The sequence below is a fragment of the Paramormyrops kingsleyae genome, chromosome 9, assembly GCF_048594095.1.
Source record: "Paramormyrops kingsleyae isolate MSU_618 chromosome 9, PKINGS_0.4, whole genome shotgun sequence".
In the NCBI taxonomy this organism is placed as follows: Eukaryota; Metazoa; Chordata; class Actinopteri; order Osteoglossiformes; family Mormyridae; genus Paramormyrops; species Paramormyrops kingsleyae.
Window position 1 is genome coordinate 5,815,075 of NC_132805.1, and position 21,428 is coordinate 5,836,502.

General features: G+C 43.8%; 1 protein-coding gene and 1 long non-coding RNA gene across 4 annotated transcripts; one reads left to right on the forward strand and one right to left on the reverse strand.

Moving 5' to 3' along the window:
- The first annotated feature begins 1,278 nt into the window (after positions 1-1,278).
- On the forward strand, positions 1,279-4,639 carry LOC111838463 (uncharacterized). 2 transcript variants are annotated; one of them, XR_002836881.2, is made up of 3 exons: positions 1,287-1,530; positions 2,208-3,044; positions 4,076-4,639. It is a non-coding gene; the product is annotated as an uncharacterized lncRNA (long non-coding RNA). The 2 variants fall into 2 exon arrangements; XR_011992897.1 differs by having other exon boundaries at positions 1,279-1,530; positions 2,208-4,639.
- Positions 4,640-4,641: 2 nt separating this feature from the next.
- Positions 4,642-21,428, reverse strand: thbs3a (thrombospondin 3a). 2 transcript variants are annotated; one of them, XM_023801472.2, is made up of 23 exons: positions 21,098-21,428; positions 17,580-17,786; positions 16,831-17,084; positions 16,223-16,328; positions 14,830-14,856; positions 14,627-14,709; positions 14,356-14,407; positions 14,068-14,216; positions 13,762-13,902; positions 13,449-13,523; positions 12,827-12,979; positions 12,531-12,641; positions 12,285-12,392; positions 11,623-11,782; positions 11,408-11,526; positions 10,171-10,223; positions 9,293-9,486; positions 8,773-8,951; positions 8,615-8,663; positions 8,299-8,495; positions 7,669-7,841; positions 5,691-5,830; positions 4,642-5,574 (listed from the first exon to the last, which is right to left on the reverse strand). In XM_023801472.2, the coding sequence occupies exons 1-23, from the start codon at positions 21,189-21,191 to the stop codon at positions 5,513-5,515; spliced, it is 2,886 nt and encodes a 961-aa protein (XP_023657240.2). In that variant the 5' UTR covers positions 21,192-21,428; the 3' UTR covers positions 4,642-5,512. The 2 variants fall into 2 exon arrangements, with proteins under 2 accessions (XP_023657240.2, XP_023657241.2); XM_023801473.2 differs by lacking the exon at positions 14,830-14,856.

Sequence of the window (21,428 nt, forward strand, 5' to 3'; positions counted from 1 at the left end):
AATTATTTCTGGTGGAGATTCTATTGGAGATTCCAAGAGTTACTTTACAGTCCATACACACAGACTACAGACCCGTCGTCATATGATGTATGTTTTTATATTGTAATTTCCCGAGCTTATTCAAATCACAGTTCTTTGTATCTATATATTTTTTATTCCTAGTAAAATTTTACAGTCTATTTATTTAACAATAACTAAGATTCTTCAAATAATATGTTTCATTTATATTGTTGGCATTAATGAGATTTAAAGTGCATGTGAAACCTGTCGACACGGAATATTCAATAACAGCAAATTGCAAAGTTTGATTCACGATTCTTGCTACTAGATCGAGGTTCATTTGTCGAAAGCTGGAATTATATATACTTGTACCAAATGACAACTAGTGATATCAGAAACCGCGAGTATTATCTTCCCCGTTAACTGTAATTAGGAAAAATCCGTCCTGGTGAAACGCTGAAAATGGCAAAACAAGCAAAACGGCCATTATATTAGGCTAAATATATCTAGATTTGAGAGGGTTTTTTTGTGTATCATCACACAAATTTTATTGGTTTTTGGTTAAAGCCGTGGCCTAAATAAAAAAAAGCCCCTTAATTATTAGCAACTTGCGGAGGTTGTGTTTGCGTGAGGAATTAGCCGAGATGCGAGACGCTCAGATACCTGTAATTCACCGGGGAAACGACAGATGGACCTAAAACTTAATTAAAAGTCGGAAGAACAATTTTATATTGAGAAGTCCAACAAATAACATTTTGCGTATCATTTTTAAAAAGTTTATATTCGCAATTACTATATAGCTTAATGTTTTATTTCATTTAAGATAATGTCACTGGCCCACTGGTAATAATTTCTCCCACGTCTGCTCCATATTGTTGATCTACAGTATTGAATGTTCTAAAAAAAAAAAAAGAAGTAGTGCGCTCGCGAGATTACGTCAAAATGGAATGTGGCAGGGCGCTATTGTTTTCATTTAAACAACTCATTTCGGTGGAAATAAAATAATAATTTTGTTTATAAGTGTTTAATTAACACGTTGCAAGTTGGTTTGGTGCAACAAAGTTGCAGACACGTAAAGCAAATAATATTTAAATGTATTGTAGGATGAACCGCGGGAAATGCCCGGGAATCATAGTCCTTTTAAGAGGGGCACCGTGCATGCATCAGTAAGCATTACATTGTGGCCTTTGTTTATTGTGGCAGCGGGGGCGGAGCCCACCGCCGACCAGGCAGAAGCTATTCAGAACGAGGGGTCTATTGTGAGGAAGATTTGGGAAAAGCGAGGAACGCTGTGTCCTCTGTGCTGCAGATTGCCTTGCTGGTCTGGTGCAAGTGCTGGAGTATGGCAAGACAAGTTAACTATAAAGGGAGCCAGATTGATAACGTCCGATTTTTCGTTTTGGCAATTTAGAGGCAGATTTGCAAAGTTCACGCTTCTCTTTTTACCTCTTACATTGCACTTGAGTATCACACGAGCAACGGGTAGCTGTGCTCATAAATGGACGATAGTGGAAGGGTAATTAGTTTAAGGTAAGTGCTAAATGGCTGCATAAACTTTTTAGTCAATGCCTATTAAATCAACAGCAAACTGAAGGAAAGACTGGCTGAAGCACGCGCGCGCCTTTATGAAAACCGATGTGCCCAATTATTATATGGGACGTATTGATAATTTCTACTAGATGTTTTGTCGCTTGTATAATAGTCTGTGGTTTGGACTTTTACTGTGTTGTATTCTTTGCAAAGTTTAGAATTCTCTTTAGAGAATTTTCTTGTCATACTCAACAGATTACTGGTGTCGCTAGGAGACCGTTTCCGTAGAAACAGTTTAATGTCGCTGAGTTATTCATTAGCTTGCTCATGTTTGTTCTGGGAGAGGAATACGAAAGTGTACTACACCACCAGAAAACATTTACGCGTCTTTCTGGAAATATCACAAATAATAGTAATAATAAACAAAAAACTGTTGTTATATTGAGCTCGATAAAAAAAAATTACTTGGGAAGTTGGTAGATGAATCAGGAGTATAGATATCTATATATCAATAGGCGAATGTATAAAGCATGCACAGTAAAATAACACTTAGAAGGTTCTTGTTGATTCTGTTTGACTGCAGGTACCAGTTGATGCTGTTTTTCGTAACGTACTTTCATGATTCTTATTACGCACATCCACATTGTGACCCATGTGCTACGATTTGTCTTTCCTAGCAGGGAGGTGCCTCTCAGTGGCTGCGCCTTGGGAATCATGGGAAGGATGGAGTCTGGCTGTTTCTGGATGCTTCCGTGGCTCTTTCTGCTCTACTCTCCCAGGGCCAGGCAGGTGCGGGACGCAGTGCATTGTTGTACCATCTCCTCCCAATATTGCACTCGTCCCGGCCTCCCGGACCTTTGGGAAACCCCTTCACCTCTGCAGGGGTGAAGAAGGGCAACTTTTTTTTTCTTTTTTTTTTGAGACGTTTCCTGGAACACCTGCCATGAAACGAGTGGTTTGAATAGCAGAACTGAGGAGTCATTACGTCATTGTGGGGGGGGGGGGGGGGGCACAGATGGTTCAGTCCTGTAAACAAGTGAATTGAATGAACTTTTGCAGTTCGTTTATTTAATAATCCGATTTTAACATAGATTGGACAGTAAGTCAGGTATGGTTTTAAATTCAGGATCTGTTTATCTATTACAGTATGAAGTGGTTCTCAATTAAACAGGTAACACAGGAAAACGTTGCACATAAAGTAAAAAAAAGAACAACAACAAACTATATCATCATGTAATGTAGAATGCAGTGTAGACAATGTTAAATTTGGTTTAGTAAACGTACCAATGATATGCTACTAGGATATCATTGAGACTGTTTTAGCACAGAAATTATAGCCATAATTATTTTGTCTTGATGAAGACGGATTATTATCGTAGGATGAATGCAAACTTAATAGTGCAGTAAATATGTTTTTAAATCCATTATGATTATCATCATTTCTCTTAGGAGGCCGTTTCCATGATCTGAGAAACACTAATGCTGTCCAGTTCCAACGTCCCACAAAGCAACAGGTATTTGTTTCATTGTGATCCTACGCTGTTGTGGACAGGCACCGTCAGGCTAGTCCAGCAAACTCATCAATAACTGTGGGTGATTCTGCCAACTCCCACTGTCCCTGTGTGACTGCTGGTTGGCAGACTGCCACAGCTGTGGGCCTCTGCCAGCTCCACCAGAGCTCTTCTCTGTGGCCTTCAAACCCTGGATGAGGTGACTGGGCTTTACGGGTAACTGTGGAATCAGTCCGGAACAGAAGGTGCCTTTTGGGGTCTTAGTCCTAATGATCTCCAATGAGAAATACAAAAATGGCATACATACATTTTTCTGCTGTTACAGGAAGCAGATTATCTGAACATTGAACATTCTTTTCCCTGTAGATTTCATCCTATAAACAACCTGGGGCAGAATTTCCTAATCCTGTCTGGGGCAACTACTAAAAATTCTGTTTTTTTCTTTCCAAAACCACTCCTTTATCTTTAAAAATAGTGTAAATAAAATTTGACCTATATGTCACTTTTGATTGACTTTGGGATTGTGACATATGTGTGTTTCTGCCAGCTAAGTATATTATCTGGCTAATTTTTGGCCCTCAAATAATAAAAAAAAAACAATTAAAATGCCGTCTAAATGGGACAGCATAGTGGTGTGGTGGTCAGCGCTGCTGCCGTACGCCTGTGAGACCTGGGTTTGAGTCTCCACCAGAGTTCTGTGTGTAGAGTTTGCATGTTGTTCTTGTGTTGTTGGGTTTCCACAGTTTAAAAACATGCTGAGAGTAATTGGAGTTACCAGAGTGTATATTGTGAGTGTATATTGTGAGTGTATATTGTGAGTGTATGATGTGAGTGTATGATGTGAGTGTATGATGTGAGTGTATGATGTCAGTGTATGATGTCAGTGTATATTGTGAGTGTATGATGTCAGTGTATATTGTGAGTGTATGATGTCAGTGTATATTGTGAGTGTATGATGTCAGTGTATGATGTCAGTGTGCCCTGCAATGGGTTATCGTCCCCATCCTGGGTTGTTCCCTGCCTTGTGCCTGTAGGCTCCAGACCCCTTGTGACCCCAAATAGGACAAGCAGTTACAGAAAATGGATGGATGGATGGATACAGCCTAAATATGATCAGCTGCACTCTGACATTGAGCAAATATAATTAATCACTTTGTTTTCTTTAAAAAAAAAAATGTAGTATTCAAAAGGAAGAACAAATAAAAGAGGTAATATCAGCTTCCAAGATGGATCCTGAGGTTCAGGGTGAAAGAAACTCACATCCAAGTTAACTGTGGAACTCAGATCAGATATGGTGCTTATGTGGTGTTTTGCAGGCATGCTGACCAAAGACGTTTTTCTTTCTTTCTACAGCTGTTTGTGCATGTAAAGTATCACTTCTCACTGTGCATTTGCTAAAGGGCGGCCAGAATGTAAGAAACTTGATACCAAACTTGCAGTTAGTTATTGTATTTATCTGCCTGGATGTTGGTAAATTAAAAGAGAATAATCTAGAACATAATCCACTCTATGAACTTTTTGTCAATGACATGCGATTTATACAATGAGTATAGCATCACATTGTAGTTTTACATTAAAAACTCCAGTTCAGAAATGGTCCTACTGGTTATTGGGGCTTTATTTCATATTTGATTATTAGCTGATGACTCACAAGCTTAAATACAGAATGCATGTGCACCAAAATTCATAAAAATATATCAAACTACAGCAACAGACGGGATCAACTGGACAATGTGTATTTGTATGTTTTATCTTGACTTTCAAAATAAATGCATATTTAATATTTTAAAGCACTTCTTTATGTAATTTTTAACTACTCAACATTTATACAAAGCAATTCCTGAAGTTATTTTAGAACCATCAGCCGGAACCATACTCTTCATTTCCAGAAACATGCTAGCTTATATCTTTGCATTTATCTGTTTGTTTATTGGTAGAGCTGAGATGAAAGAGACAACCTGACTGGGAGTTAAAACTCAAATAAGTTACTTTGTTTTAGTGGCGTCAGAATGACAGCACCCCATTATCTGTATGGTCACGCTGAGCTATGCGTGTGCGCTGGCCACACACACGCACCTGGACTCCCAGAAACAGACAAATATCCAAAAAATGTTCTGCTAATCGGGTGTGCGCAGTGCTACCTTCACATCGTGGCCACGCAGCCTGAGGAAATGCCTGTAATTTTCCAGTCATTCTGTCCTTTTCCATACCACACCCAGTACAGTGAGCCTAGAGTCTCTGTTATAAAACAAGGCTAAGGACACCCCTACATCCCAGGGCACACGTTACATACATAATTATCTATTTAATTCAGCTGTTACCATTCAGAACAACAGATGAGTCTGCTTACAAAGGGTCTGGTTTCCGTCCCAAGTAACACACACACACACAAACGCACACAGCAGTTGGCAGAGACACAAGTTGTGCTGCGGTCTCTGGGTCAACACTCTTTGTCTTCTGATTCACGCTCCTCACACCATGAGGTTCATCTGCACTTGTTGGCGGTAGTGATTGAAGTCATCTGGCAGAGTGTCTGGTGAAAAAAGACAGGTTTGGGAGTTCTAGTTAGATCGAGATTAACGGGCTGACAGGTTAAGTCCAGGGGAAGCCAAGTGACAGGGGGAGGTTGTGTGTACGTGCGTCATGTACCGTTGCAGCGATAGCGCAGGTTAGACCAGATGACGTTCTCCTGTGAGAAGCAGAACACACCCAGACGTCCTCCCCTCATGGAAGTGTCAAAGACGACACCAGAGTCCGCCACCAGTACTGGTCCCTCGTACAGCTTCACCCTGTGTAGCACCAGCAGAACAGACTTCAAGACGTTACACGGCCACTAACGGGAGTTTTCATGGTTGACCATCAGATGCAGTGCATACTTGCCAGGCTGGACACATGGATACCCAATCAAGGCCTTGACATTCAGCAAGGCATTATGGGAATAGTGACTCCCACTAGCTGTCTTTGGAAGAGAGGGCCCGGGGATAGCAGACCTTCGGAGTATGTGGGCCGCACTCGGAAAACACCGTCCCGCGATGACGCAATGCTAGGAGGGGGGCGGTACCGGCCGCGCTGGAGCTCCGCTGCGGCTGTTCACCCCTCTTTGCAGAATACAAAGCAGGTGCCTTTCTGTTGCCGTCTCAAAGGGCCTCGTTGCCTCGACAAAGGCCTGGCTCACAGCTCCGCTCGCCCCAGTGGGGACCCCCCCTCTTTCTCTACATGCTAATGGGAAGAATGTGGAAGAGGCTCCTCTCAGGGAAAAAGGGACAGCTCACCGTGTTCGAGTAAAAAGAATCCGTTTTTGAAATCTGAAGGGCAGCCATGCTTTTAGTTCTGCCTCGTAGCCCCATAATGTCGGTCTCTTTCGTGATTGACTTATGTTTTTCTTCATCCAGCATCCATCTCTACTGGAATTATTTATACTCTGTCTTGGATGGATAAACTTCTTAAGATTTGAGCCTCTTATAAGGAATGCCCTCATAGGGCTTTATCTCGACCTACAGCTGCCTTTCCTGTCCATCTTCACTTTCCCCGTGTTTTTTCTTATTGCCTGTTTCTCTTGCTTCCAGATGCTCCTTCACCATCTTCCCTGCTCTTGATCTCCCCCCTCTTCGTTTTCCTCTCCCTCTCAGACCCCCCACTCTGCAGTAGTTTCCTCTGGATCTGCATATGAACGGGTGCCCAGAAAATTCCTGCCAAGGATTTGGTCGACATAGCAACAAGGACAATAGGTGATCTGGGGGCCAGGCGTCTGTAAAGTCACAGAGGTTTAATCCCCCCCCCCCAAAAGAAAATAAATAAATTAATTAATTATATTAAATTTTGGGAGCAGTTCCTGCACATAATTATCCTGTTTTGCCACCCAATGTCCTCGATTGCATCAATTTTTCAGACCCTGAATTTAGCAAAACTTAGGCTAGCAATGTCAATAAGAATCATAGCGTGCTTCACACTGCAGTTACACTTTTCCATTTCCCCACAAACAGTTACTGCTGCCGCAACAGGCAAGTCTGCAGTGCAACCTACAGTGAGTTCACATTGTTCCCTGTGAAGAAGCAAGGCCCCAGTTATCCAGGCAACCTTGAAATAAAGGAACACGAACATAACAAAGCGTGAAAAGGCATTCTTGTGTTTTTTTTTGTCCAGAATGAAGTAACGCATTTATACAAAACTTATTTTCAATATGATCTTATTTTTTAAAATTGAAGAGTTCCAACTGAATGGAGGAGAACGCTTCCAATATCTGGATGGCAATGAGGGTTGGGCTTACCGGATGGGGGTTGGGCTTATCGGATGGGGGTTGGGCTTACCGGATGGAGGTTGGTCTTATCGGATGGGGGTTGGGCTTACCGGATGGGGGTTGGGCTTATCGGATGGGGGTTGGGCTTACCGGATGGAGGTTGGGCTTATCGGATGGGGGTTGGGCTTATCGGATGGGGGTTGGGCTTACCGGATGGGGGTTGGGCTTACCGGATGGGGGTTGGGCTTATCGGATGGGGGTTGGGCTTATCGGGTGGGGGTTGGGCTTATCGGATGGGGGTTGGGCTTACCGGATGGGGGTTGGGCTTATCGGATGGGGGTTGGGCTTATCGGATGGGGGTTGGGCTTATCGGATGGGGGTTGGGCTTACCGGATGTACCCCACCTGGGGCCGGTGACTGAGATGCCAGCGGTATGAAGTCTTGTCCTTCCACCCCACGTTTCGGGGGTCCTTCCACAGCAGCTTGACCTCGCCCGACGTGTCCCCTGTGTTCCACAGGGCATTGCGCAGGAACTCCCCTGGGCCGGTCCGCGACTTCACCGCCTGGGTCAAGATAGTCGTAAACATCACCAAACAGCTGTCGGAGTGACCTGCTGTCACACGTTCACTCAGAAGCCATCTGTGTCCAATTTAAATTAAGAGCAGGTGTACAGCTGGCCATACATATCAGTTTCACATGTGGACAGCAGGTGTACAGGGACAAAATGACAGCTAAGATAGCCAAAAAAACTGACAATTCAGGGTAAAACTGAATGGGCCCACTGAACAGCAATAATAACATTAGTGACAGGGTTTGAGCTGTCTATACTGGAGACCTAGATATCTCAATATCAAGTTTCATGGATGTTTCTGAGAATTCTGTTAATTCTAAATTGAGTGACTGCTCTCATACTTTGCAGAAGAGTAGTGCTTTACTTAGAGTCATCATTGATTATGGGCATAACACAGGTAACACAGGTACAGGTATTATGACAACAGACACTGGCTAACAGGTGGCCACCTTGAGCTGCAGTCCCGGCTCGGCTGTTGCCTTGAAGGGCACCGACTGCCAGTAGACCTGCTCCGTCTGCTTCCACATGACCACGTAGAAGCTGGAGGAGTCCTGGTAGCCAAAGATGAAGCCGGCGTAGTCGTCGTCCGTCACCGTGTTGATGTGGAAGGTGCCCTCGAAGTCTACTCCATTGAAGGCCGTGTAGCCTGGGCAGAGGGAAGAAGCAGAGATTAACCAGGGGCCTCGGTGATTGGAGAACCAGTACAGATGAAGGTGACAAGGACCAAAAGATGATGTAGGGTTAGAGAAGTTAGCACAGACGTACCCACAGCCAAACCAGGGTCACTGTTCATGGTCTGTACGATCTCCATACCCTAGAACCAAGAGTGGACAATCAGTAACAGACATTCTAATTCATCTGCTTCGCCCTTTTTTAAAAGCAAAAGAATTTGAGGTACAGAACAGGAAGTGGTGACCTCTCACCTGATTGAGCACCACCCAGTTGGGGTCGATCTGGACGTCTCCTTCAGGGTCCAGGATGACCGTCTGATAAGCTCTGAAGTCGGTCAGCGTGACCTCCGCACTCTCCGGGCACACGTCGACGAGATCCATCACGGTGTCGTTGTCAAAGTCATTCTCACATACATCTCCAACCCCATTACCTGGTGAGATGAACAGTAAACATCCAGACTGTACATGTACAATATTAACTGAACTATTCATATAATATCTACAATATAGTCACGTCTTTAACAACAACCTGGCCAAACAGTGTTTAGCATACAGTTTATTAATAGTTTATTACTTGTTTATTGGCTTGCTTTGGCCAGTACAATATTCTATATTCGATTAATACAATATAATATAATACTTTACAGAACGTCATGAAGGTGTTTTGCTGCTTTTGGTTCAAAATGCAATAAAACATAATGTAAATCTGTCTGAAAGAAGCATAACCAGCCATTTCATACGCCTACAGATTAATATGCAAATGAAGGTTTACCATCCGAATCCTTCTGATTGGGATTGGGAATAAGCCGGCAATTGTCCGGTCCAGGACCTTCAAAGTCCGGGATCCCATCATTGTCATCATCGTCGTCACAATCGTCACCGATGCCATCATTGTCAGAGTCAAGCTGTGACCCGTTGGGGATGTCTGGACAGTTATCTCGCGAGTCTTGGTGACCATCCCCGTCTCTTTATGGGTAGAAACAAGCCAGTCACAACACGACTACTGTCATGTGACCACATTCTCACGTAGCCATGGCAACAGGTATCAAACAGGTGTCAAGGCTCTGCACCACATTATGGTTTAGTCTTAACTTGATCTGTTTGTACAGTGACCTGGGACAGAGTGTATGTGTCTCTATTTAAGGAAAATACCGAAAGCCACACACCTCCACTGAGTTCAATAAAAATTCAAGGGCCATAAAGCATTCAGTTTTGTGTAAGAGAACCTGTGAGCAGTCCAGTCGACCATCTGTTGAGAAGCAGAGTGTGTGTGTGAATGAGTGAATGAGCTGTGTGTGTGTGTGTGTGTGTGTGGTCCAAGTATACATTACATTGTGAGGACCAAATATACACTATGTAATAAAAACCTGTTATTTTGACATTGTAGGGGGCATGTTTTCAATGACTGCAATCAAGAAACTAAAAATGGCAATAGACTTGTATTCTGTTCGGTTACTTATGATTAAGGTTAGGGCTGGGTAGGGGTTAAGGTTGTCATAGTTAGCGTTAGCATTTTTCCCATTGAAATGAATGAGCGGTCCCCATAAGGATATGTTTACCCTACATGTGTGTGTGTGTGTGTGTGTGTGTGTGTGAGAGTCAGCTTGGACAAATGGAACAGGTGTGCTGCCATGTGGCACACAGACTTACTTGTCTTGGTTGGTGTCACAGACGTCTCCCACCAAGTCATTGTCTATATCTGTCTGAGGAGAGAGAGGCGCCAGACAATGTTCAAAACAGGGCCCTTAAATTCCTGTCATGAGAAACTCATCCCATCTTTCTTTCACTTCATTGTTAGTTGTAATGTTACTGAATAATGCTGAGTCGTATTCCGTTGTTAGATCAAATGTGATTTGTCATGTTATACTGCTGTTTAGTTACTTCCTAACATTAATCTGTGCTCTAGTTCTGCACTATATATCTGTAGAGGCTGAGAAAGGCCCCCTTTCAGGAAATAAATGTGTGTGATGCATTACAATGAGAGGTATGATGCATTACAATGAGATGTGTGATGCATTACAGTGAGAGGTATAATGCATTACAGTGAGAGGTGTAATACATTACAGTGAGAGGTATGATGCATTACAGTGAGGGGTATAATGCATTACAGTGAGAGGTATAATAATATAATACATTACAGTGAGAGGTATGATGCATTACAGTGAGAGGTGTAATACATTACAGTGAGAGGTATAATACATTACAGTGAGAGGTATAACACTATAATACATTACAGTGAGAGCTATGATGCATTACAGTGAGAGGTATGATGCATTACAGTGAGAGGTATAATACATTACAGTGAGAGGTATGATGCATTACAGTGAGAGGTATAATGCATTACAGTGAGAGGTATAATACATTACAGTGAGAGGTATAACACTATAATACATTACAGTGAGAGCTATGATGCATTACAGTGAGAGGTATGATGCATTACAGTGAGAGGTATAATACATTACAGTGAGAGGTATGATGCATTACAGTGAGAGGTATGATGCATTACAGTGAGAGGTATAATACATTACAGTGAGAGGTATGATGCATTACAGTGAGAGGTATAATACATTACAGTGAGAGGTATGATGCATTACAGTGAGAGGTATAATGCATTACAGTGAGAGGTATAATGCATTACAGTGAGAGGTATAATACATTTAATGACCGTGAATGATTGATCTAAAAAAACTGATCTATATACAGTACTGCAGTCCCTAATATAAGTTAATAACTGGTTCATACCTTTGGTAAATAGCCATATTTAGGCAATGCAAATGGGAATCCATCTTCATGGATTTAAGAGTCTACAGTATCTGCACACCACACTGTCTGTTCTCACCAGCAGTGTTCACAGCGCCCCCCCCCCCCCCAGCCACTCCCCCCTGACCTGCATGGGGTTACTGATTTCGGGGCAGCTGTCACAGGCATCGCCGACCCCATCGCCATCCCGATCTGTCTGCATAGGGTTGGGGACCTTGGGGCAGTTGTCCAGCACGTTGGGGATGCCTGACAGAGAGGGGCAGAGAGGGGTGGAGATTCCTTGAAGGGTGTGTGGGGGGGGGGGGGGTTTAAAGGGGAAGCGACAGAGCAGGAGACTCTTACCATCTCCATCGATGTCATTGTCACATGCGTCACCCTCGCCATTGTTGTCCGTGTCTTTCTGGTCGATATTGGGAACATTGGGGCAATTATCGCAGGCGTCACCAAAAGAGTCCGTGTCAGTGTTCTGCTGGTCTTTGTTGGCCACAAGCCGGCAGTTGTCCTGTAAAGACAGAGATAAGCAGGTACTGACACTAACGAAAACCAGACAAGATGTGCACATCACGCTACAACCAGTCCTCGTTTAGTGGCTAAGTTCCATTCCAACAGCCAGGGCGTTAAGCAAAATGGTTGCTGAGGGAAAATCACGGTAGCCTAGGCGTGAGAGCGACCGTGCCTACGACTTTACTTCAGCCCTCCATACATTTTAAAAACATTTTGTACATTCTGCTTGAAAGATCTCTCTCTGGCGTGCATTGTTGTTAGGTGTACAAAATTTGGTCGTGGATTTGTTGGAAAATTATATTTTTATTCCCATCGTATTCGCGGATGGACACTAACGAAGGTAGTCGTTAAAGAAGGAGTTGTTGTGTTCACTTGATTTTTGCATTATACAGTTCTATGAATTAACGATAGGACAGAATAAAGATAAAATAAAGATAAAAATCTCTTTATTGCCGGGGTACATATACAACAAAACTCTGGGTCAGGACGGACACAGACACCTCCACGTTCTTGATTCCATCCCCATCGGCATCGTCGTCACACTGGTCCCCAATACCGTCATTGTCTGCATCCTCCTGCCCAGAGTTGGGTGTGTAAACACAGTTGTCCTGTTAGGGGAACACGAGGAATGTTAAAAGAGTAACGAACTTCCTCATGACTGTGTCAAGAGACCCACCACACACCACTATGGGCCTCCAGAGTGTGCATCGAGCAGGTAGGTGTGAGGGAACGAGGGCTTGACACACCGCTTTGCAGTGCTTGTCGTTGTCTATGCAGGGCAGATTCTCATCCGGGTAGCCGTCGATGTCGATGTCTGGGCCACAGGTGTTGCCATTCCCAGCCCAGCCCACATTGCACTGGATGAGGGAGGAAAAACTTGCGTTCATTACCAGCATGTAGCTAACCACGTGGCCGTAAGTGTCCCACCACGCCACACACACAGGGCCGTGTCATGTGGTACACGCTAATGCTAGCCCCTCCCCCACTCGAAGGCTCATCACTGGCTCGATTTAAATAGCATACCAGCGCACCCCCCACTCACCGCACAGAACACATCCCCATTCCTCTCAATGATGCAGTGCGCATTGACATCACAGGGGTTGAAGCTCAACGTGGCACAAGACCTCCGAGGGAGGCAGCCGGCCGTCTGGTTCCCCACAAAGCCCGCTCTGCAGTGCCCGCACTTGAAGGAGCCCTTGGGTGTGAACAGGAATACAGGGAGACAGACAGAGTAAGAGGAAGGCAACAAGCAAAGCTTCTGACACTCCGCAGTTACCCTCTCTAATCACACCATTTATTTCTGACACTGCAGATTGCTGGTGGGAGTTCTACTTACGCAATAATGTGTAAGGGCAGAGCAAAGAATGATTGGTTTGAAGAGATAACCAGTCAGATTGTAGAGGAGGTGGGTCCAAGCAACTAGGCAGGATCAACCAATCAGATGTCTTGGTCCCGCCTCCTCTAGCTGCTTACACCCACCTCCTCTACAATCCGATTGGTTATAACCAATCATTTTTTGTTCTGCCCTCAGAACATTTTTGTGCAAGTAAAACTCCCACGATCCTGCAGTTCCACCCCATATTTTTAGAAACTAAAGGATACAAAAACAGAAGGTAGAAATTTGAGCCACCTTTGATTTATCAAACAGTGTCGCAAGAACTCACCACTGTGTTGGTGCACACAGAGTTGGGGGCACAAGCGTTGTCCACCTCAACACACTCATCGATGTCTCTGCACTCCTACAGCAATCCGAAGGCACAAAGTCACAGATTCACCTGCTTTTCATGGTTTAAAAGTCTGCGTTACACCTTGCGAACAACAGTCATGTGATAATATGTGCAGCCAATGTCGAGATGCTCATCTATACTACAGGTGAGCATGTATGTCTGTAACTAAGCCAGCATGAATGTGGTTAAACAGACATGTTACAGAAGGATCTCTGGAGTGTGTGTGAGAGCCTGCACTCGTGCTCCTTACTTGCTTTTTACTTTTGGCGTACTCCACGCCTACTCCGCTCAGAGGTGGTCCCGCAAACCCGGGGGGGCAGGGCTCACAGGAGAAGCCTTTGGCTGTGTTGACGCACCCCAAGGGCAGAAAACACGGCTGTGCAAGAGCACACTGTGGGAGGGACAACAGCTTTTTCACACGAGCTGGTCTGGTGCTCGGGCCACAGCTGCACATCAGTCATAGTGGCCGCATGCAAATACGCCCACCCAGATGAACTGCAGCTGACTGAACAGAAGGAGCTTGACCTAAGGGACTTTATACAGGTGAAGATGGTACCTCATCAATATCCTGGCAGTGAGTTCCATTGCCGGTCATGCCCTCGGGGCAGGGCCCACAGCGGTACCCTGGGAACTGCGCGGACTCCATGCAGGACACGCCTTTGTAACACGGGTTGGGTGAGCAGCGGGATCGGGGGTCATGGAAGCCTGAGGATGACCCAGATTTCACTCTCCGCACAAGCCCACCCCGCCTTACTTCTGCCAAGGGCGTTGTGTTACATACAGCTATGTTGACTAGAGAAGGCGCATGCAATGGACGTCAAAGACGTGTCAAGAAACTGCTCACCGCACACTTGACACTCCAGTATGGTGTTCCTGATCAAAGCCATCTCCTTCACCTACACAGAAGCATGAAGGTCAAGGAGGGTCACACAGGTGTATGTATGGACACACACACACAGCCATACAAACACACACAGACATACAAACATGGCAAGAAGAACAAACACACACCCAGCAAAAACCTCTCTCAGATGGTCAAAAATCATCTACCATACTCGTGTTCCTCAGGGCATTCCACAATGTCACTCTCTGTTTCCCATCTCCCAGTCCTTTACCTGTTCTCTAATGTCCTGCCGTAACTCCCCCAGAATCTGGTTGAAGATAATTAGCTGCCCAATCAGAGCCTTTGTGTGGTCACCTGACAGGACGGCCAAGTGACATATCACACAATTGATTTGTACACAGAAAACACAGTGTTGGAAAAAGAGGGCAATGTTACATTTTTGATAAGCAGGGGACTTATAAGGTAGCTACTCACCAAGAACAGAGTTCACTTCTCCTGTCACTGAAATAGGATTGAGGCACATACATGACTTCTATACACGACATAAATAACATCATATTAATGGTTAGTTTGACGTTATACGCAGCGCTCACAGAAAGTCTTGGGACATTTGCTTAATTATGTCAGAATGTTGCAAATGTATTGGTTTTATAACAAAAGTCCATTGACAAGTAACGTTTAACGTATTTACACATATCTTCAGTACAAACATTTTCTTTTTTATTGAATTTAAATTTTTTGACTGACTCATTAAGCTCTGTCTTGCCATTTTGCTATTAAACTATGCAGTTATAGTCACTGGTTCCCAAAAGGATACTAAACACAAATGTTTGGTGTTTTATGGTATTGCAGAGATGTTACTAATTAAAAAGCACTCAACTTTTTAAACTCAGAATAGCTCTTTCAGAACTATAATTTGGGTTTCAATTTATTACTACTTGAAATGAATGCTTGACTTAAAACTAGTAGTTGTTTCTAATGCGAAATATATATTTGTAAAAAGAATGTAGTAATGGTTTTTGTTTTAAAGCCAATAAATTTGCAATATTTTTACTGAATTAAACAAATGTCCCAAGACTTTCTGTGAGCACTGCATGTAATCAGACGAAACCATTAACATGTAATAAAAATGATAGCATATAAAAATCATATAATTAGGAATTCTAAAGGAAAATCTTTAGAAGTTTTGTAGTGTAGTGTAAAACAACAGCAAACCAAATCAGTAAAAAATTAAATAAAATACGTATTTTTGGGGAGCTGAAAAATTACAGCCACGCAATGAGTAACTGAATATGTAATTATGAATCATAATCTAATATTATAACTGAAATAGTAGATTATTAAATGCTTTACCGTTAACCCAAGTTTTTCCCAGCTTTGACCACAACAACGACAATTCGCTAGGGCGACACCGAGGTACGTCTCTGTTCAGTAGATATACATACGTGCTATACTACTACGTCGCCACAAGATGGGGGTGTTGGAGAGTACAAATAACGATCTATAAGCCCCGAGATAATCGCGACTTGTAAAGTATTATTTACTGACCGCAGAAAATGTCCCTATCTGAACAAAGTATGCCTCTCCTCTTTCATGTTCATCATATATCAATATATAAACTTAACGTTGTGTAATTTTGGCTACCACGCTATGTTTACAAAACTGGCTAAGTTTGCTTGTTACTGGCTTAACAGGAAGAGAGTGATTACACACCACATAAAACTTTATTCAGCTTGGCCTACTAAATCCCTCTTAATCAATGCCAATAAAGAGCTTTGTACACTATATGGTTGACCCGAATTTACGTGACGAGTAAATTTTGACAATAGTGACATTAAAGACCGTATATATAAAAATGGCTGATTACCTGTGTTGTGCAAAGAGGAGGAATCACCCTGGAAGGGGCAGTCAGTCAGAACGCCAGCTTTGGCTACAGACCCCCCCACAGCCAATTTCAGAGACTCTACGGCACCCTGAAATGTCACAGAGTTACGTCTGATGAAAAACAGATTAATGGTTTGACAAATAGACTGATAATTTGCAATCCTGTTGTAAATCCAGTACAATTTAAGCAAAGGAGAGTGCAGTGTATTTTCCTTACAAAACTGGCTAGTTCTGAAGAAATAATGAGAATGTAACACTTTATGACACTTAAGCACAAGGATACTTTGCTCGTGTAAGTTTAACTTATATAAAAATGTCAGAAGGAAAAATGAATCTAACCAATTAGATTGTAGAGAAGGTAGGTTCAAGCAACTAGAGATGGTGGAACCAAGACCCGCCTCCTGTAGTTGCTTGGGCTCACCTTCTCTGCAATCCGATTGGTTATCTCTGAACCAATCATTTTTCCTGCTCTCCTCAGAACATTTTTTTTTGTGTAAGTAAAACTCCCATGAGCAGATACTTTGAACCACAATATTTATCTATTAAAAATGGATACACAAAGTAAATTCAAGAGAACTTAGTGTACATCACCTGCAGCCTAGCATATGCCTTGTGCCCATTACGAATATCCACAAGCTCTGGGTCAGCCGGCAACTGCACCAAGGGGGGTAGACCCTGGCTGGAATCGGCCAATCGGCAGTTGATGTATAACTCTAATTGGAGGTTGTCCCTGCGGAGTCCTGCTACGCGCAGTATGACGGACTGGGTCCGTCCGTCTGCCAGGTTGGCGTTCTGGAGGTTGACAGTATGGAGTTTCCCGTCCTCCCGCACGTAACGCACGAGAACTGGAAGACAAGGGGCAATTGAAAGATGGAAGATGAAGAAGGGAGGGTGTGAGGAGGGAGAGAAAACAGGAGAGAAGCCTCCAGGGAATGGGGGTGAAGGTCAACACATCTACAGCGTGTTTCCTGAATGTTCCGGTCATTGAATATTCTCTTTATTAGGTTCTTGCTTTGTTAGTTCTGGGTGTTTATCTCCTGCCATAATTGTTAGCTGTCTATTCTCATGGTGTCTCCATCAGTAACAAGCTGTGCAAAACAAAATTTCTTCTGGCCTTGGCTGCATGATCGTAAAGAGTCTGAATCTGATTCCAAGTGCATGAGTGAATTCCCTGTAATAGCCTGGCATCCCATCCAGTGCGGGCCCTGGTTTGTGCCCTGTGTTTCCCAGAAAAGGTTCCAGGTTTACAGTGACCCTGCACAGGACAAACATTTGAGGATGGATATGAAATAACTGAGAAGATCCCCCCCCGAACACAGCGCCAGTCCCGAGTTCCGCACCTTTGTTGATCTTCCCCATGATGGCTACCTCCAGGTACTTCTTGTTGTCCTGCTTGTTGTAGAGGCCCAGCAGGACGCCCCCCAGCTTCGGCGGCAGGCGGAAGGTGGAGGCGACGTACATGTCGCTGACGGTACCGAGGGCCGTGGTCACCTTCCCCACCGCCGCTGTGATCTGCTTGGCATCCTGCAGCGTCAGCACGTCGATCACTGGGCAACAAGACAGAGCAAGGATGTGGGGGGTGAGGGAGCGAGGATGAGAGCCGGGGGTGGGGGGGGGGGGCGGATGCCAAAGGTAGACAAGGCAGGAGCGAGAACAACATTGGCACGGGGTGCTCCAGGAAGGTGTGTGGCTCAGTGTCTCATAATTCTGTGCCCGTCATCGGAAGGTCGTCAGTTCAAAGCCCTGGTTGGCAGACTAATTTCACTTTTGGGCCCTAGAGCAGGACCCCCGTCGCCCCAGGGACTGACTGACCCAGATGTCTCGGTTGTACATTACTTAAGACAAAAGCATCTGCTAAACAAATGTAATTGCAATGGAGAAGGACAACATTCACGATGAACATAGAATGTCAATCACAACAATGGAGGGAAAGAGTCCTACGAACCTAAGATTTCCTTAGTAAAAATAACTCAATATTTATACCAATCATTATCACTCACTATGATCTATATTGGTTAAAGGAGCCCATTTCAGGATAATTAAAAGTTTAATATTGTTGATGACTGTTTATACTGTCAAATACTGCTTCTTAAGTTGGAGGTTGCAGTTCCACACACAAAAATGATTTGCGCATTAATTGCATGGTGCAATGTTTAAAAAATTCCAGACACTTTGCCTTAGGCTATGAGAGGCAGCCTTTGTGTTTTTGTTTACTTACCTTCTCCCCGTGTCCCAAACCGCCACACTTGACTGGACAAGGAAAGAAAAAAAAATGCACCGGCAGGCAATTACGCTGTTTTCCTACTGTGTTGTTTTTGCATGCGCAATAAACCTAAGCCATAAGTTTTCTTTCCATAATATCCTTCCACATACTTTCACATGAACAGAACGGTTTCCATCACGTAAATTAGGTCCCTGTGTGCAAATGAAGCTGAGCTATTCAGCACACTCTCAGGCACTTATAAAAAATGTACAGAAGGAGAATCACACTTAAAAAAGAAAAGAAAAGAAAAGAGCTCCTAAAATACAGGGCTGCTCTGACCAACTGACGGTAGCACATACATGTATAATTACACGATCATAGACTGAATTCTAAAACTATCAACCGACATTATCAAACTTTTTTTAGAACATCAAATACTAGCCCAAAATTTTATTCATTACTACCTTTTGTAGCTGTGTTGCTCTGCCAGTTTGTTGTACGTGGATGAACACTAGCTGCAGTTTAACTGCAGTATTGATTAATACCATTCATACAGCTGGACTGGTAATATTGCACCATTTTCTGACAGGAAACAACAAGAAGAAGATTCACTTAGACTGAAACTGCTTGAGTCTTTAGAGAAAAGACTCACCTTTTACTTAAAGTTTTTACTAGTTGTTTCTGAAGACATAATCAGCTGTAAACTGTAAATAACTAGCCTCCCTTCAGGGGACTTCGTTTCCGACACCCTAACAAGCACTGACCACCAAGTGACTGAATCACCTTCTCAAACGACTGGATTCATTTTGCTTTTAACTCATTAAAAAGCAGCTACCTGCCATCCTTCATCAAAGTCATGCGGGCTCTTTCCCGCCAGTTCCCTTCCTCATCCATGTGTTACTCTTCATTTTAAGCCCCGCCTCCACGTTTAAGCCCCGCCTCCACTGGAACATTAGCATCCGCTCCCACATCGCTGCTCATTCATAAGTCCCGAACTCCCACACTGGTGCTGGCAGTAAGTCACCCAGACAGAAGCTGGAGATTAAAAAGTTCCCCGTAAGTAAGAACAACCAGACAGGGGAGTCCCAGAGCACTCTGTGACATTCCAACGGACCTGCGTTTTCCTCTCCTACGGCAGAATTCCCCTGGTCCTCGGGGACACACAGACAGTCCACGTTCTCGGGAGCAAAAATGTGGACGGTCTGGCAGGGAGCTGGGAGGGAGCAAAAACATGGGCCGACTGTGGGTCTCTAAGGACCGGATTGGGAAACACTGTCATTTTGCACACCATACACTTTTGGGGTGTAATTGCTGGATGCTACCATGGCGATGCAAGCGGAAAATGAGAAGGAAAAAGTCAGTGAAGTGACGTACTGGGTTCTGGTGGAAGTCAGGCCAAGGGCCTTGAGTAACTGATTCATCCACAGCCTGCGAATAGTCATTCAGATTAATGGTACATAAGACAAACTGAAAGAACTGGGGGCAAAATACTTCTCTCCTTAGCCTGATACACAAAAGTCACATTGGGGATGCTTGTTGAATAACGTTAAAGGCTGCGACATCTCAAAATCCCGTTAAAGTAAAATGGAATAAAGTGATCCTTATTAATTCATGAATAACACAAAAATATCCGTCATACTCTTAAGCGGGGTATCAATAACGCACATCCATCAGCCCGCACCCGCCAGCAGCGACAGATCTGCTCGTTGAATGTTACTGCGCTCGGAGAACATCAGATCAGGCTCGTGCCTCCGGCCCCTGAATGCGCGTTTAGAGAGTTTAGACACATTACCAGATGGAATCACTCATGCTCTGCTATGGGCCCTTCGCGGCTGTAAAACTGCACCTCCGGTCTGTTGTACGCATGTAAATGACGCTGAGGCTGCGGGCAAAAATCCACGGCTTAAATATTATCACACATCACTCGGAAAAGTCGATAAAGGGATGCTCCACCCTTTAGATATCAGCATCCTCTTGGGCTCAATAAAATTCTATCAATCATCCATCTCTATGACCATTCATGATTCATTTGATTGCACCATCCAATTCAAATAATTGTTACGTTAGTGTTTGTTTTGTAAAGGATAAGGTATTATGATTCTTTTATGAAGTGTTAAATTGTCAAATTAAGCTCGTCTTTGAGGATGCTCAAACTTGCGATCCTGTGTATCTTGTGTAAACCCTTAGTTCCACTTCATTCGCACTTTAAGCGTTATTCAGATGTCAATACAGCCGAGCTGATAGGAAAAGATCCCTGGCCCGTGCAGCGCATGACAAAGGCGAGCTACAAAGGCGCATCCCCTTCCAGCAGCCGACCTGCATTGTCGCAGAAGTTAATTCTTAACTCCGTGCACAATGCTTAGCTTTGTAGTTTTACAACAGCACGTCCAGACGCAAGAGTGGGCATCCTTTAGAAAGACGCTTTCCTCAGCTCATAATCTTCAGTTCCATAACATACGGAGCTTATTATTTACCGTAGCTTGTAGATAATGTACCGTTTACTAAACTACCATTTTTTGAAATCCAAACGTGCTTAATTAAATACAATTTGAAAAAAAAAGTATATTTTTGCATCAAACATTTAGGCTATTCGGACAGGACAATAGAAATCATATGTTAAAATGCTTAGATCACAATTGATGTATTTCATATTACCTTGCATCTCCTGAAAATTGGACGATTCGGAAAAGCCGGTATATACCAACGCGGAGAGTGTAAATAAGAGAGTCAGTATTCGCACAGCACCCATGTTCCAAGAAGCGGTGCGCGCAAGTCTGCCAGGAGTATCCTGCTCTTCTGATGCTAAAGGAAGAAGAAAGTGCCGTCGTGACTGCGGATTTCAAATCCCAAATGTGGCTGACAAGTAGCTTTGCAGACTCTGAAGTGGCGCTCTGACCCGGGTTCAAGAGACAACAGGGAGCACTGGCTCTCGCGCCGCACGCCTCCCAGGAATGCTGCCCTCTCCCTCCGAGTGGAAGTGATCCTT